Source organism: Triticum urartu, chromosome 1A, assembly GCF_056163025.1.
Source record: "Triticum urartu cultivar PI428250 chromosome 1A, HENAU_Tu73, whole genome shotgun sequence".
Classification (NCBI taxonomy): domain Eukaryota; kingdom Viridiplantae; phylum Streptophyta; class Magnoliopsida; order Poales; family Poaceae; genus Triticum; species Triticum urartu.
The window spans coordinates 538,680,460-538,697,502 of NC_141873.1; the positions used below are offsets into that span (position 1 = coordinate 538,680,460).

Below are 17,043 nucleotides of genomic sequence, written 5' to 3' on the forward strand. Positions count from 1 at the left end.
CCATACACATCGCAATGCGATTGGCACAGGCCAAAACGAAGTGGAGCCATTCATGTAACCTCGTCTTTCCAACTCAAAAAAAAATGTAACATCGTCTTTCTTGACTAATAAAATGCAACCTCGTCTTCCATCCCTAAAAAAATGTAACCTCATCTTCCTCCCTTCAAAAAGAAAATAAAAATACAACGTCATCTTTTTCCCTACATCTTCTCCGTCAAACAGGGTCCCATCAAAAGAAAAAAAAAACAAGGGTCTCATGAAAGGCAACAAGGCAACTCTTTTTTTTTCCCTCTACAACCTCTCTGTCAAAGTGGTTCCAGCACGTCAATCACAAGAGTGTATAAAAATGGGAGATTAACGACGAGACAATCACCAGCTGCTGCTACCTGCGGAGGAATAGGCAATGGCTATGGAAGGAGGACCAACGTCCACCAAGTTCATCGCCGCCGCCTAAACGGAACAGGGGTGGAGTCATGGTGCCAAGCATTCTTTGCCTTGGCCAGACAAATCAAGAACAAGTGACAATGGCACGCATTCGATCAAAAGGGTAACAACGGCCTTCCATGCATTCACTTTCTTACAACTTGGAATCACTGAAACAACAAGTCCATCTCATTGCACTATGGTAAAAATAGGTTCAGACACAATGATTATTTTGGCCGAGATGCGACTACATCCCAGAAGAGAGCCCCCTCGTCTGGGCACCAAAAACAGGCGGAACAAAATGTGTAGACAACATCAGCAGAGTGAAGAGACGTTGATCACTAAGCTTTCTTGCCAGTGACCCCTGCGACCACCTGCGGAAGTACCAAGAGAACAAAAGTTAAACCTTGTCTTAGTCGATAATGCTGACTCATACACGAACTCATCTCAGTAAATAAAAAGGCACAGTTTGGAGGAAAGACAGGGGTAATGATACAATATTTCAGCCTGATTATTCAGAAGCATGAGAACCTGGAAATGGTCCGATGGACCATGACAAATCATGTGACTGACAACAAAAGGTGTGATGCAGGGTTTCAAAAGATACCCTGTGCAATTCAGCCAAATCTGTGAATCAGCTATTTAAGGCATGTCTGGAAAGCAGGATTTTCATGGGAAAGAGCTCAATTCCACCCAGAGGATTCCACATTTACAAAGGAGACCTTGGTACTCTTTTCCAGGAGTTTGTAGCTCATTACAATACAAACTTTAATTTGTAAGTTTACTGACTCGCCAATATCTTGGTTAGTGCACAAAGAACATGATAAAACTGGGAAATGATAAATGGTGTGGCTAGAACATTTGAGAGGGCTAAATGATAAAAGCGATTTTCATAATTATATGAAGTGGTAGCACACAGAAGCGAATAAAAATTGTAGGGGATCAACATACATCTTTTAGTTCAACCGGGGTTTTGGCATTTTTCTCAGTCTCCCAAGAATCCAACATTGGCCTAACAACCGCTGGAAGAAATAGACCTGAAATTGCATATCATAGCATCAGATATGATCACATAAGCTATCACAGCCAAATCAGAAGATCTTACAAACCATGCACTAAATTTGCACTGTCAGAGAAACATGCAAACGGTTGGTTCATGACCTTAAAAGGCTACAACTGCCCACTGCTCAGAATGGTTATGCCCATCCAACAGCTATACTACACCACCAAAGCATGCAGTTTGATTAAACACTAGTTGGGGCACAACAGACGAAATGTTTTTGGTTTCGACAATTTATGCACTTAGTTTTTTGGTTGAAAAGTAGAATACAAAATAATTGCTGCCCACTGTTTGTGATGTTTCACACTAAATTTGACCACACTAGTTGTAAACAAAATGAATCCTGTTGCAAAGGGGAAAAAAGAACAGACACATAGAGTATATGCAATAATGGCTGTCATGCGGTCATAAACACTTCAATGAAGGAGAAACTAAGCAAACATTTGGAAGAAAATGCAATTGATATTACCGTACACCTCCAACTAAGTTCCAGTAAAACCCTTCACTATGGTTGTTCAATTTAACACACAGATTGCTGGAAAAATTCTGCTTAAGATCAACTGACAAGTATAACTAAGGAAATCATGACATGGCTAAAATACAGAGGTAACTCACACTACTTCTGAACTTTGATGAATGAACAGCAATCATGAATGTCAAGAAGTATAGAGGATACAAATAATCAATGAAGTACATCGGGTGTACACTGATAGTAATATGGTCTAGGAAATAACATTGAATTCGAGACATTAAGCCAATCTTGTTTGCAGCTAGTCCAAATGTGTTTCATATCTTAAACAGTTAAAGACACAATCTGGTTTTCTTAAGCAGTAAACAAAGTTTAAGCTGTGAGAAAGTGTGATTCAGTTTCCAAGGAAATGAACGCACATGGTCTAGCTAAGTCAGCACCCAACGCTAGGTAGTCAGCTCGTATGTGCCAATCTGTAGTCACATTTCAGTTTCATGAATGGATAGGCATAACAACAGGCGGGCCTTGTGGCTGTAGCCTATAGGTACACAGGCATAAGGGTGATGGAGTAAATCTTTGGGGACATGTATTGGTAAAAACAGAAAAGTGTAGCGCAGCTCAGCACACGACTATGTTTTTGGCATTAGCCCGGAGCAACCCTTATCAGCTCGCACCTGCTCTGACCAAATCTAGCAGGAATAATACAGTCGAATCATCAATCAACAATACTTATATGACCACAAGAAATGCATACTAGTACTCTTCCTTTGGCTGGAATGGAATGGATGGGTAGCAATGCTTGAATCATTATACTGATGATAGGGGCAAATGTATGCAAGGTCTAAGGTGTATAGCTCATGAATCATGAGTCACGGATCGAGCGGCAAAACTGCGAGGAAGCGCGCATCTGGAACAATCCTAGATCCAACAGAGTTTAGCAGGCGAAAACCACATGGAAGCGCTCAGAGCCCGCCCCATCCATCCATCCGTCCGTCCAACCGGAGGACCGATCCCCGTCCTGCGAAATCCTGGGAACCTGGCCGGGCGGGGGTGCTCAGGAGGAACGCACGCGAGGAGAAATGGAGGCTAGCGATGCGCGCGGGGGCGCGTACGGGTTGGTGGGCATAGGATGCTAGGGTTGGGGCGGGAGAGGGGGTACCGAATCCGGCGATGAGGCAGGAGGCGGCGACGACGGGCTCCTTGACGACGAAGATCTTGAGCCTGCCCATCACGCCCATGGCTGCTGCTGCTGCTCCGCGATCCCCTTTCCTTTCCTTGGTTCCTCGCCGTCGTCGCCGGACGCAGACACGGGTGGGTGGGTGGACTGGGCAGAATGGGAGAGGGAGGGGCTGAGTGAGAGAGAGATGCGTACCTCGTAGGCCCAACTTCCTTCCTTCCACCACCACCCGGGCCGCCCGCCCGCCCGCTGTAACAGCGAGAGGCCCAAAGCCCAACTTGGGTCGAACGGTGTGGTGGGTGGAGGCGCCTTCGACTGGAGGAGGCGTACTCTTGTCTCAAAAAAAAAAGGAGGAGGCGTACTCGGGATTATTCCGTGCGCGCCGGCGAATATCCGCTCCCGCGACCGCGAGTGCGAATATTTGGGCGAGAAGATCCAGCGAATGTACCGTCCGCTTTCTCTCTCTCTCTCGCTGCTTTTGCCTTGCTTGCAGTGCACGCACGGCCACCCGCACTCCTCTTCTTCGTCCGTCTCTGCCGCGCGTTTCATTCGCCCATGCCCTCGCCGCCGGTCATCCCCGCGTCGCCGCCGATCACCGCTTCACCAGGTCAGCTTATCTGCTAGTAGCAGCTTGTTATCTCCGTGCCATGTCGTGTCCTGTCCTCTGCGACATGTCAAGCCAGTTCCGGCGCGGGGCGGGGGGATTCGGAAGGTTCCCGTGCCATCGTGAAGGACAGCAGGATGATGACTCGGTGAATAGTTGAGTAGTGATGTTCATGTCCCGACGTACGTACGTGCAGCACGCGTCCTTCCTGATGTGCCGCTAGCTAGTTCCCTTGGACATACGTATCATCATATCAGCTGACGAATTCTTCTTCCTTCTTCTACGAGGATCAGTGACGAGAGGCAGTTGGGTGCCTTATTTTCTCCTGCCTGCCCGCCTGCTGTTTTTGTTTTCAGTTCCAGCCTTTCAAGACTGCTGTTTTGGTTGGTCGGTCGTGTGTCTGGAGAGAACCTCGCATCGTCCTTAAGATTAGTTTGTGTCCTCGGCTAATCGGCTTTCCGCATCTTGCCATCATTGTTCAGTTAGTTGAGAGACTCGAGCTACATCTTGACAGAATGGCTGGAAATGATAACTTGTTCAGTTATGAAGATTGAGATGTTCCGGCAGAGCACTGATGTCGGAAGACGGCACTGACCTAAGGGAGCATTTGATGGCAGACACAGATTGATGAAGCAAGCAGGATGCAAAGAGAGTGTGCATGTATTTGTATCATCATCCTTCTAACCAGGACACCTTCATTCTGTCGCATGTATCATCAGCAGGAGCGGGGAAGGGGGCCTTTCGGCGCAACATTCGAGCTCGTATTGCATTGCACCAGGAAGAAAAAGGTCGCTGCTCTTTCGCTTGCTGAGGTAAGATCAAATCATCTTATCCGTGATTTCCTAAGGATTTATTTTACTTGCTCAAGCTTTCGAACATTCCTTTCCATCAATCCGCCCCTTCTTCAACTATGACGCCGTGCGTGTGTTCTTCAACCTGTGATTTTCTTGTATATACCGGCTTCCAATTTGCCATCGCTCTAAAATGAGCAAGTCTACACTCTAAAATGCGTCTGTATACATCATATATAGTTCGTATTGAAATCTCTAAAAAAATCTTATATTTAGAAATGGATGGAGTATATGCCACTGTTGTATACGAGTATATCCGCAACTAACATTGCACAGGTAAGAAAATATTCACCTACCCCAGAAGGGTGCAGAGAAGTGAAGATCGAGTCGATTTATTCAAAGGGATGATCACAGCACAACAATGGAATACACAACAACGCCGACATCAACAACGCAACGCAACATGCGGCCGTGTACATATTGGTCACAGCTTAATTACACTCATCACACAAGGTACATCCATTTGCTCTCTCCGAGCTACAGTAATAGTACAATGTATGGCAGCACATCTCAATCACCACGCCCTGCGACGCTTCTGCCCAGGTGCGCGCAATGCAGGTATAGCTCCTCTGTTCTTCAGTCTTGAAACGTTGTTTCTGCCGAGAGCAGAGGGCCTTTCTCAAGGGAGGAGGAAAAATAGGTTCAATTCTTGCGGAGATGCTACTCTAAATTCGTCTCATCTCCACAGATGGTATACGGAGGAGACATGAAATATGATCTCCTCGCCGGCTTCGGGGGTATAATTTACATGTCTTTTGTTTCTGCAAAATCAAACACACCAACTGCGGTAAGCGAATCTGCCAGGAATTAGGAAATACGACGACTTATGTACGTAGTGGAGGAAGAGTTTGTTTACCTTATGATGACTCGATCGCCGCGACCCTCACGGGCTTCGTTACTCTTACAATGTTCCTCACATGCTCAAACGCCATCACTATCAGGCCTATGACATAAAGAAAGCTTAGTTGCAACTTTGCAAGTAGGTTATACGCTGCTACGGCAGCGTTGCCAGCTTCGCCTGTTCGTATCGTGAGGGTTACAGGCCTCGCAGAAATAAGGGCCCCGGTTTCTGGTCGTAAAGATCAGCGTAAGAGGTGTGCCTTCCAAAGCCTTCGAATGAATTTTGCGACCGTCAGCCGGTTAAGCATACCTGATGTGTTCTCCGGCTGGGACGACCACTCTTGAGGTGCCATCGCATACTTGGTGGCCTTTATCAGATCCATTAGGGCGTTGTTGACCTGTCATAGATTGATAATCACATCAGTTCCTTACTTTCTTATGCTCTACGGTCACTTGTAAAGATGAATGAGAGGAGAAATCAATGCTCATTATCACAATTGTGTTTCTTGTTTTTCTTTGGAACATGAATTTGACGACTGTTAGAGTTATAATATAAATCATGTATCCCTTTGTATTTATCCCGTTGTATAAAGGGTTTCCTGCATATGTTCCACACCTGTACATGTATATATATCGGCCTATGGCCTCATGGGAATACAAGTTGCATATTTCCTAACATGGTATTAGAGCTAGGTCAATTTTTTTTTGCACGCTGCAACTCGCGCTATTGATCCAACCCGCGTCGCCGCCGTCCTCTGTGGCAGCTGCTCCTTTTCTCTGTCTATCGTAGCCGGCGGCTCTCCACGCCCGCTACTCTTCCTTACAGGTCAACTCAGGCCGGCTCCTTCCCCAGTCCCGTCTCCCTGGATCGAACACGAGCAAGCCGGTTTTCCTCTGGATTGAGTTGGCCCCGCTCGAGCCGGCTTCCTCTGGATCTGATCTGCTGCCAGCTGCCGATCTCGGAGGAGTTTGCTTGCCTGCAGATCTGCCCACGGCAGGACCGGGCCTCCAGATCAATCACCCGTTTGTCCTCAGTTGAAGATCTCATCGATCCGTGCTACATCTCCATGTAGTGCTACTTTGCTCTCCGGTGATACGTGGTGCTAGCCACTTCCTACGGGTGCTGCTTGCTGCTTCTGCTGATACGTGGTGCTGGTGTATTGATTCGTCACGCCGCCGGATCTCGGCTGATTGGTCTGCTATGTTCGTCTGCCCCTGACTAACACACACACAAAAAAAAAATGTCTGCTGCATCGGGCTATGTTGCTGTCCCTTGCTGTCCGGTGATCTTTGATGGTACTAACTACACCGAGTTCACTGGCTTTATGCGCATTCACATGCGTGGCATCCGTCTCTGGGGTGTTCTTTCGGGCGAGGTCTGCTGTCCGCCACGTCCAGTTCCTCCGGTGGCCCCTACTCCGCCAACTCCATCGGTTCTTCCTACGGATGCTAATCAGGTCGCCAAGGATGCAGCTAAGCTTGCTGATGAGGCTGCTGATCATGCTTATGATGAGAGGGTTTTGGCTTATGAGGAGGCTCTTCAAACGTACCATGGTGCTCTGTCTGTTTACACCCAGTGGCTTGATGATGATGCTCGTGCTGCAGCTGTTCTCACTGCTAGTGTTCTGCCTCAGTTTGCTTCTGAATTTCTGGGTCTTCCTACTGTCTTTAAGATGTTGACCCGTCTTCGTCAGCGCTATCAGCCCTCTGGTGATGCCTTATACCTCTCTGTGGTCCGTCAGGAGCATGCTCTTCAGCAGGGTGACTCTACTGTTGATGACTTCTATGCACAGAGTTCTGCTATCTGGCGCCAGCTTGATTCTCTCCGCAGTGCTGGGTGTCGTACCTGCCCCTGTTGCCAGGCTGTCCAGGCCAATTTGGAGTTTCATCGCGTCTATGAGTTCCTGTCTCGGCTCCGTAAGGAGTTTGAGCCCCGGCGTGCTCAGTTGTTTCCTCGTGGCCGTATTTCTCTCATGGAGGCGCTTTCTGAGATTCGTGCTGAGGAGACTCGCTTACGTGGTGCTGGTTTGCTAGAGGTTCCCTCTGTGCTCGCTACTCGTGCTCCTACGCCACCTGCTGCACCGACCCCTTCTCGCTCGAGTGCTCCGCCGCTCTTGCCCACTCCTTCTGGAGGCTCAGGTCGCCCCCGTCCACATTGCGACTATTGCAACAATGATGGTCATCTTAAGTCTCAGTGCTACACGAAGAAGAAACACCTGCGCAAGGCTCGATCATCATCTTCAGGGACTTCGTCATCTACCTCGACAGCTTCAGCCATTGCTTTGACTGAGCAGGATATTCTGAGACTTAAGCGTCTGCTCGCGGCTTCAGGTTCTTCCTCGACGGGTACTGCTGGTTCTGTGACTGATGCTTCCCGCACCGAGCAATCACCCTCTACACAGTCAAGTACATCCCCATGGGTTCTGGACTCTGGAGCTTCTTTTCATATGTCTTCTCATTCTTCCACTTTGTCCTCTCTTCGATCACTGGATTCTCCTGTTCATGTTTTCACTGCTGATGGTACTCCACTTTCTATTGCTAGTAGAGGCAATCTTACCACTCCTTATTCTGTTCCTGATGTTGCTCATGTTCCTCGACTTACCATGAATCTGTTTTCTGCTGGTCAACTTACGGATTCTGGTTGTCGCGTCATCCTTGACGTTGACTCTTGTTCTGTCCAGGACCGTCGCACGCACACTCTGGTTGGGGCTGGCCCTCGCCGCCGTGATTCTCAGGGTCTTTGGGAGTTGGACTGGCTTCATGTTCCTTCCGCTGCCACCACCATCGCCAGTTCTTCCGCTTCTGTCGCCTCCGTTACTGGTTCCTTCCAGCAGTGGCATCATCGACTTGGTCATCTGTGTGGTTCTCGGTTGTCTTCTTTAGTTCGTCGAGGTCTTCTGGGGTCTGTCTCAGGAGATGTCTCTTTAGAGTGTCAGGGTTGTCGTCTTGGCAAGCAGATTCAGTTACCATATTCACATAGTGAGTCAGTGTCCAAGCGTCCTTTCGATTTAGTCCATTCTGATGTATGGGGTCCGGCCCCTTTCGCTTCGAAAGGTGGTCATAAATACTATATTATTTTCATAGATAATTTCTCTCGTTACACATGGCTTTATTTCATGACTTCTCGTTCTGAGGTGTTGTCTATTTATAAGCGTTTTGCTGCCATGGTTCATACTCAGTTCTCTTCACCCATTCGTGTTTTTCGTGCTGACTCCGCTGGCGAGTATATCTCTAAGATGTTGCGTGGTGTTCTTGCTGAGCACGGGACTCTCTCTCAATTCTCTTGTCCTGGTGCTCATGCTCAGAATGGTGTGGCTGAGCAAAAGCATCGACATCTTCTTGAGACGGCTCGTGCATTGATGATTGCTGCCTCTCTCCCGCCTCATTTTTGGGCTGAGGCCGTCTCCACATCCACCTATCTTATCAATATACAGCCTTCCGCTGCTCTACAGGGTGGTGTTCCTTTCGAGCGACTTTTTGATCGTTCTCCCGATTATTCGATGCTTCGCTCGGTTGGTTGTGTTTGCTATGTTCTTCTTGCCCCTCGCGAACGCACCAAACTGACCGCTCAGTCTGTTGAGTGTGTCTTCTTAGGCTACAGTGATGAGCATAAGGGCTATCGTTGTTGGGATCCTATTGGTCATCGGATGCGTATCTCTCGAGACGTGACTTTTGTTGAGTCTCGTCCCTTCTACCCACGCCCATCTTCCTCGACTTTTTCAGTGCAGGATATCTCTTTCCTCACTTTTCCTGACTCACCTATCACCCCCGTCGAGACTGTACCTCTCCGTTCCACTTCCTCTCCTTCTCCACCTCTAGTTGATTTGCAGCCACCATCCTCCCCGGTCTCCTCGCCTAGCATGTCACCGGGTTCTCCACCTTCATCTCCGGTGACTTCCTCCCCGGTCTCCTCTCCCAGCCTGTCACCGGATTTTACACCTTCATCTCCGGTGACTTCTTCGTCGCCACCCCCCGATTCTACCTTGACGATTCCTCCTATTATTCCATCTTTTCCTCAGCATTACACTCGTCGTCCACGACCAGTCGATGCCTCTGTGGATGAGTCGTCATCTTCCTCTCAGCCTACTTATGGCTTGCGTTCTCGTCCTCGTCCGCCTGTTGATCGCTTTGGATTTCCCACCGCTGGTGCTGCTGTTCTTGAGCCGACTTCTTACCGTCAGGCTGTTGTTCATCCTGAATGGCAGTTTGCGATGGCAGAGGAGATTGCTGCTCTTGAACGCACTGGTACCTGGGATCTTGTTTCTCTTCCTCCCGGAGTCCATCCGATCACTTGTAAGTGGGTCTACAAGGTTAAGACTCGCTCCGATGGTTCTCTTGAGCGTCACAAAGCTCGTCTTGTGGCTCGTGGTTTTCAGCAGGAGCATGGTCGTGATTATGACGAGACTTTTGCTCCTGTGGCCCATATGACCACTGTTCGTACACTTCTTGTCGTTGCCTCTGCAAGCCACTGGTCTATATCTCAGCTTGATGTTAAGAATGCCTTTCTTAATGGTGAGCTGCGTGAGGAGGTGTACATGCAGCCACCACCTGGGTATTCTGTTCCCGATGGCATGGTATGTCGTCTTCATCGCTCTCTCTATGGCCTTAAGCAAGCCCCCCGCGCCTGGTTTGAGCGCTTTGCCTCTGTGATCACTGCTGCTGGTTTTTTAGCAAGTGCTCATGATCCAGCATTGTTTATTCACCTTTCTCCTCGTGGTCGGACTCTTCTTCTTCTTTATGTTGATGACATGATCATCACGGGGGATGACTCCGAGTATATTGCCTTTGTAAAGGCCCGTCTTAGTGAGCAGTTTCTTATGTCTGATCTTGGACCTCTTCGCTACTTTCTTGGGATTGAAGTCTCTTCTACCTCTGATGGCTTTTTTATATCCCAGGAAAAGTATATCCAGGATCTTCTTGCTCGTGCTGCTCTTACTGACGAGCGCGTTGTTGAGACTCCTATGGAGCTCAATGTTCACCTCCGTGCTACTGATGGTGATCCTCTCCCTGACCCGACGCGTTATCGTCATCTTTGTTGGCAGTCTTGTCTATCTAGCTGTCACTCATCCGGACATCTCTTATCCGGTTCATATTCTGAGTCAGTTTGTCTCTGCTCCCACCTCAGTTCACTATAGTCATCTCCTTCGTGTTCTTCGATATCTTCGAGGCACGATCTCTCACCGTCTATTCTTTCCTTGCTCCAGTTCTTTACAGCTTCAGGCCTATTCGGATGCTACGTGGGCTAGTGATCCTTCAGATCGCCGTTCACTTTCTGCTTACTGTGTTTTTCTTGGTGGTTCTCTCATTGCCTGGAAGACGAAGAAACAGCTTGCAGTTTCCCGTTCGAGTGCCGAGGCTGAGTTGCGAGCAATGGCTCTTTTGACGGCAGAGGTGACTTGGTTACGGTGGTTACTTCAGGATTTTGGTGTTTCTGTCACTACACCGACTCTGCTCTTATCTAACAGTACAGGTGCTATCAGCATTGCACGCGATCCTGTGAAGCATGAGCTCACCAAGCATATTGGTGTTGATGCTTTCTATGTGCGCGCTGGTGTGCAGGATCAGGTTATTGCTCTTCAGTATGTGCCTTCCGAGTTACAGTTGGCGGATTTCCTGACGAAGGCTCAGACTAGAGCACAACATGGCTTTTATCTCTCCAAACTCAGTGTTGTTCATCCACCATGAGTTTGAGGGGGGGTGTTAGAGTTATAATATAAGTCATGTACCCCTTTGTATTTATCCCGTTGTATAAGGGGTTTCCTGCATATGTTCCACACCTGTACATGTATATATATCGGCCTATGGCCTCATGGGAATACAAGTTGCATATTTCCTAACAACGACGACCTAGTTGTATCAGTATTTCATTCATATGCTTTATTGTAACTTTGTAAGGCTCTCTTTGGAACAAAAAGAAGCCGTTCTTACAGGTCAAGGTCTGAGAAGAGTCTTGATGGTCAGTCTATTAAGATGTCTTACTGTAACCATATATGTCTGGCAACTTAAATAGTTAAGTCAATGTGTACAACTTTCTCAAACATACTGGTGTCTGAAAGGGGCAATTGTCTCACTTTGTAGGTTTGTATGTCTGCTTACATCGCTTAAGGAATTATGAGATGTACTCATAGTTTAAGTTAAAAATTAAAATCTGGTCCTCATTAACACTTCTACTGGGCAATGGGCACACAGGCCATTTTAAAGACAGATAAAAAATATCTTCAAAAGTAGCATGTTCCAACGATGCTCTCAGAGATCATCTGGAATTCTTCATCCAGGTTGCAGCATCAAGCAATAAGATTCTCATTTCGCATAAGTTCAGGATGCGTACTCTTCTATGTCTAATTTAAATGTGATCCCATGATTCACATCTCAGCGGAAAATGCAGCTTTAAATCGTGAAACTCAGCCTACCAGACAAATGCACATCCTAAAAAGCTCCATCACGATCATTTATATGCAAACTCTATTGAAATTATTTGCTCGGTTTACGACAGTTGTGAGTATTTCAATGATTCGATCTACCCAGCTCTACTACTTTACCAAACTTGATGCTTACCTCTTCTGGTCTTTCATGGCTGACTAGATGTGCACCATGAAGATCCACCATTCTAGCAGCAGGAAGAAGCCTTTGTGCAAGCCGTCTCGCATGGCATACTTGCGCAATAATATCATGCCTGTATTATTTGTAAAGCAAGGTATACTTAGAAAAAAGAGGAACACACATTAAGCGTGCAGATTCTGAGAAACGGATGCATATTGCTCTGGATATTTCAAGACTAACCTTCCATGAATAACTGAAACTAGAAAACCGGCAGCACGTATTGTATCCAGTTCTTTAGTTGTCACTTTGTGAGTCCAGCATGCGTTAATTTGACCTTCAAACCCGCAATTAGATTGCATCCCTGAAGATGATATGCCCTTCACATATTCCTGAAAGTTCAATGTACAAGTACAGATGAAATTTCCATAACAAAAGGAGCCAAATATATGCAGACAATGTTCCAAAGTGGGTACAACAAAAGCTTCCTTTCATCCAAACAAAAGATCCAACAGTTTATCCCTATGCGGTGCATTGTCTTTATATTCTAAAGCAGGAAATGCAAAAGCATAATGCCAAACTTCCACAAAAAGAAGGCCTAGCCAGACACCTACAAGATGCTTTAACAGAATTCTTGAATGACCTCCTTAACAGGACAACCCCCAGCAAACAGCATGATAATCAACAAATATAATCCAAAAAAATTAGTCTGATGCACACGGTAAAACTAGCAGGAAGAATAATGAATACTCCGTGCAAGTATATGGCATTCACCTTGTACAGGATTGCTCTCCTTGTGCAGGATCCAACTTCCTCATCAAGGTATTCCTGCATTTGAGTGACACATGTTACCACTGGAACAAAAAGCATGCACAGAAAAACTAGTTTGCACATTATTCAGACAATGACAAACAGTGCATCCTCAATTTCTCACCTTGGTATAGTGGGTTTCCAAGTCCACAAGAGCTCTTTGCTCCGGAGTTCTCGCCCTTAAGAACCGGAATGCGAGAGATAGCATCTGTGCATCTACCTGAAAAATTGGCAGCATATCAGTCAGCACTGGCAAAGTTCCACATCTCAAACAAAGTAACCCCTTGGCCTGTTCTCAGGTACTCAGAGCTCCCCAAATGAACAAGCAGGTTGCAACATCGCAGTACCTTGGGGAAACACTCCATCCCACCGCCGGTGACGTTGAGCAACGCCAGCGAGGACATCCGGTGAGGCGCCATCGCTGCAAGCTTGCAGGAAATCATCGCGCCCATGGAGTGGCCGAAGACGTGGGCTTTCTTCCACCCCAGATGGTCCATCAAGGCCAGCGCGTCCCTCGCCATGATCGATGTCCTGAAAGAGAAGAGAAGGTCGTTGATTCACACGGTCAGTACAGAGAACCATCGGCCGTTGACTTTTCAACGCGTTTCATGGAGCTAGATGTCGCCCTCTGTTTCTTCCTCTCGGCCGCACGCGTGGTACTACTAGTAGAGTATTATTTTCTCATGAATGAAAGCAATCGCGAAGAAAGGGAGGATGAATCGAGTAAAACGTGCATTTATTCTCGCCGAAAGCTACAATCTTCCTTGCAGATCTTGGGAGACCAACAATGTCGATGTCGTCCACCTAACCTAACTCTGCCCGCCGATGATCGGAACCGACGGAAAATTGGATCTAGGAGACGACGGTGGAGAGAAAGAGAGACTCACGAGTAGTAGGATTTGTGCGGGGGGATGGAGCTGCGGCCGACGCCGCGGTTGTCGAAGCAGCAGACCTCGATGCCCTCGCCGACGTCCTCCTCCTCCACCGTCGCCGTCGCCGACGCGGCGGCGGGGGCGCCGGCCTCCTCGTCCGTCCGCGCGGCGGTGGGCTCGTCGCCGCCGTCGGCCGGCTCCATGGACCCGGTCAGCCCCCGTATCTGCGGGCCCCACGAGTCGTGCGTCCCCGCCAAACCTGCGCATCAATCAAGAGAGCGAAGAACCATTTCTCAGAGAAGAGTTCCTCCGAACCAGAAAAAGGATTGAATTTTCCTATCGGATTGGGCGGGGCGGCGTGCTTACCGATGACGAGGAGCACCTTGGTGGCGCCGCGGCCGTAGCGGCGGTAGAAGAGGCGGACGCCCTCCCACTTGTCGCCGGCCTGGTACCGATCCACCTCGCAGTAAGGCATTGCTCCGCCGGTCGCCTGCCTCTCGCCGCCGCCGCGATTGTTCGGTGGGTTCTCTCTTCTCTGTCTCTCTTCCGGCGGATTTATGGATTTATTTAGCTTCTGGTTAGAAGTAACAGGTGGGTTTGGTTGCCGAATCGGATTTAAAACGAGGGGAAACGGAGTGGAGCTCGGGAGGGGAAGGGCGGGCGATTTATAGCCGCCCGCGAGCCGGAGTCGTACAGCCGGGCCGGTGGCCGAGTCGGGGCCGCGAGGGAAACGGGTGTGGAGGAGGGAGGAGGGGGAGACGGATTCCCTCCCGCCCGCCCCTGGAACACGTGGATGGATGGATACGACCTGCGCGGCGCGCCGGCGGGGACACGTCGGCGTGTCGCCGTCTGCTGAGTCAAAGGGGACGCGCTCGCGGGAAGATGGGGGTGTGGGGATTGAGGTCCACGATTTTTGGGTGGCGATTCTTTTTTGCGAGCGTGATGGCGAGTGGTGCTCGGCGGCAGGGAGTAGCGCTGTGCTATTTTGTTTTGCTTTTCTGGGTGGACGGACGAACTCGTGGTTGGATAAAGCCGCCGCGACGACGATGATGATCGATCGATGGGGAAGCGGCGGTGGATTGTCTGGTTGTGCTGTGCGATTCCATAATAAAGACAAGAGAAGGTGGTAGTGTGGTGCATGAAGTGTTACACATACGAACGTTCAAAAAAAAAAGTGTTACACATATTGTGTGGCGGCTGTATCCAGGAGGGATGGAATGACACCATCATGGTCCTTATCCTAAAGGTGAAGAACCCTCAAAGTCCAAAAGACCTACACCCAATTAGCCTTTGTAATATTATGTACAAACTTGTTCCAACAACATCGCAAACCCGTTGAAGTGCATCTCGGGGGGAGATCATTTTGGGTAACCAAAGCGTCTTTGTTCCGAGTAGGCTTATCTCTGATAATACAATATTGGCTTATGAAATGTTACACTTTCTAAAGAGGAGAACTGAAAGTGCTATTTATCTATCAGAGGAGGGTGAATAGACGATTTTTATGACTGTCTTCGGAACAGGCAATGTCTTCGAAGACGCGGAAGCAAAACAATAACTACGCTAGACATGTTGACATAACAACACAATTGATGTGTGAAGTGAATGCAAACAGAAAACTAGGTAGCAGAGAACAATATACAGAAACAGTTAATGTGAAGACAAAGATGTAATCAAAGAGATTATCCTACACAATGACTTCAAACAGAATGAGCAAGCGAAGCCTTCACAATGCAAAACAGTAAGCGAGGAATTGGAGTGATAGAACTAGTTGCCAGAGAAGACAAGTGATTTGTTGAACTAGTTCCACATGGTGTAACAGTTGTATGTCTAGTTAGAAGGCTAAGATTAAACTTAAAATACCGTGTCTTCAACTTATTCCCCTTGAGATAAGGTCACTGTAGACCTCACCCAATCACTCAAGTAAGTCTTCAAAGGTAGACTTCTAAACCTTCACATACTTTGTTCACCGGCAATCCACAATGACTTTCGGGCTCAGAATGCGACGCTTAACCGACTGGAAGATCGTAGTCTTCAAGGGTAACAAGTATTCAGTTCACGCATAACAGAATGTCTTCAGTGATGCTCAATCACTTTGGGCTCTGGGTGTTTGGGTTTTTTCTGGCAGAAAATTTCTCTCAAAGGCTTTGGAGGTGGGTTGCTCTCAAAAGATAAAAGTTGTGCAATACTCAAAGTCTTCGATGGTGGAGGGGGCGGGCTATTTGTAGTCAGTAGGCAACCCAACATGATATGACCGAACCGACCCTGGGTCAGTGGCCAACCGACACGTGTCCAACAGTCGGATTTCAAACACACGCGATAGCTTGGCTTGGACTACAAGCAAAGCTGACTCATCCAACTCTGAAGGAGATTTTCTCTCATTATTTTCACACGGAAGATATAGGCTTTTGGTTGAGTAATTACTTCAACAGTTGTCTTTGTTCCACCTCGACCCCACTTAATAATGCAGTGGTTCCTATGACTCAATAAAAAGAAAATGAAACCTACAAAGAAGCTAACTCTTCGCATTCCATTATCTTCATGGGCAACCATTGACTTCAATGTCCTCTGACATTTTTAGGGATCGTCTACGACAGTTAAACCGAATCTCCAGGGACTTCTACCTATGTTATCTTGTGAATCTCATAAACACATTAGTCCCTCAACAAGGTTTGTCATTAATACTGCCAAACCAACAAAGGGGTGACATTAGATGCACTTACAATCTCTCCCTTTTTGGTGGTTGATGACAATCTAGTTGAAGTTTTCAACAGAGATATAAAAACGCGAAGGTAAGGAGTAAGGACATGGAGATTATGATTTCATGATATCGAGAGAACTCCCCCTGAACATATGAAGATTTTGCTTTGAAGGCAAATGCACATGGTAGGTTTTGATTGTGGAGAACTCCCCCTGTATCATGGAATCCAATCATAGTGCATAGCAGATAATTTGAAGATAATGAAATGCACAATGACATATGGGAATCTGCAGAATGACTCCACGCGCATAAGATCAAATTTAAGCAGCGCACAAAGAAACCAAAGTAGCAAATGTAGCCGATGTCCATCAATACTTAAGTTTATAACCCAAAACATCAAATGAGTAGAACGGGAGTTGCAAACTTAACAAAATATAGACAACCCAACCCAATATGCCCGCTTGAAGACTATCAACCCGTATACTTCTCCCCCTGTGTCATCAAATGACCAAAAGGGGTTGAAGACACAGAGTGTCTAAACTTTTCCGGGAGGTGGTGAAGGTGTTGGTGCAGCCGGGTCGACATTGTCGATGGGCGGAGCAGAAGGGCCTGGCGCTAAATCTTGAAGCAATGCAGGAGAAACTGGTGAGGTAACATCATCTTCATCATCAATAACATGTGCATGAATTGTAGGATGAAGAG

The 17,043-nt window shown here is 47.6% G+C and overlaps 3 protein-coding genes across 4 annotated transcripts; 1 reads left to right on the forward strand and 2 right to left on the reverse strand.

The window, feature by feature from the left end:
- Positions 1–541: 541 nt before the first annotated feature.
- Positions 542–3,315, reverse strand: LOC147992373 (fiber). The gene is made up of 3 exons (XM_087529656.1): positions 3,112–3,315; positions 1,375–1,460; positions 542–797 (listed from the first exon to the last, which is right to left on the reverse strand). The coding sequence occupies exons 1-3, from the start codon at positions 3,188–3,190 to the stop codon at positions 765–767; spliced, it is 198 nt and encodes a 65-aa protein (XP_087385782.1). The 5' UTR covers positions 3,191–3,315; the 3' UTR covers positions 542–764.
- A 2,125-nt stretch (positions 3,316–5,440) lies between these two features.
- On the reverse strand, positions 5,441–14,372 carry LOC125526962 (alpha/beta-Hydrolases superfamily protein). Of its 2 annotated transcripts, none has more exons than XM_087529645.1 (9): positions 14,010–14,372; positions 13,659–13,902; positions 13,119–13,302; positions 12,896–12,991; positions 12,736–12,789; positions 12,205–12,353; positions 11,980–12,097; positions 5,735–5,822; positions 5,441–5,653 (listed from the first exon to the last, which is right to left on the reverse strand). In XM_087529645.1, the coding sequence occupies exons 1-9, from the start codon at positions 14,116–14,118 to the stop codon at positions 5,442–5,444; spliced, it is 1,254 nt and encodes a 417-aa protein (XP_087385771.1). In that variant the 5' UTR covers positions 14,119–14,372; the 3' UTR covers position 5,441. The 2 variants fall into 2 exon arrangements, with proteins under 2 accessions (XP_087385771.1, XP_087385774.1); XM_087529648.1 differs by having other exon boundaries at positions 5,441–5,527; positions 14,010–14,371.
- Positions 6,666–11,057, forward strand: LOC147992374 (uncharacterized). The gene is made up of 5 exons (XM_087543067.1): positions 6,666–8,478; positions 9,643–9,734; positions 9,909–9,998; positions 10,320–10,419; positions 10,984–11,057. Exons 1-5 carry the CDS (start codon positions 6,666–6,668, stop codon positions 11,055–11,057), a joined length of 2,169 nt encoding a protein of 722 aa, XP_087399193.1.
- Positions 14,373–17,043: the final 2,671 nt, after the last annotated feature.

Bases quoted from the DNA above. Each gene is read 5' to 3' on its own strand.
- LOC147992373 (XM_087529656.1), bottom strand. From the start codon at position 3,190: ATGGGCGTGATGGGCAGGCTCAAGATCTTCGTCGTCAAGGAGCCCGTC. The intron at 1,461-3,111 runs GTACCCCCTCTC...ATGCAATTTCAG, and splicing joins CTGCCTCATCGCCGGATTCG to GTCTATTTCTTCCAGCGGTT. The intron at 798-1,374 runs GTATGTTGATCC...GTACTTCCGCAG, and splicing joins CCCCGGTTGAACTAAAAGAT to GTGGTCGCAGGGGTCACTGG.
- LOC147992374 (XM_087543067.1), top strand. From the start codon at position 6,666: ATGTCTGCTGCATCGGGCTATGTTGCTGTCCCTTGCTGTCCGGTGATC. The intron at 8,479-9,642 runs GTGGTCATAAAT...TTGCGATGGCAG, and splicing joins GGCCCCTTTCGCTTCGAAAG to AGGAGATTGCTGCTCTTGAA. The intron at 9,999-10,319 runs GTATGTCGTCTT...TTTATATCCCAG, and splicing joins ATTCTGTTCCCGATGGCATG to GAAAAGTATATCCAGGATCT.
- LOC125526962 (XM_087529645.1), bottom strand. From the start codon at position 14,118: ATGCCTTACTGCGAGGTGGATCGGTACCAGGCCGGCGACAAGTGGGAG. The intron at 12,992-13,118 runs GTACTGCGATGT...CCAATTTTTCAG, and splicing joins GGATGGAGTGTTTCCCCAAG to GTAGATGCACAGATGCTATC. The intron at 12,790-12,895 runs GTGAGAAATTGA...ACTCAAATGCAG, and splicing joins TGGAAACCCACTATACCAAG to GAATACCTTGATGAGGAAGT.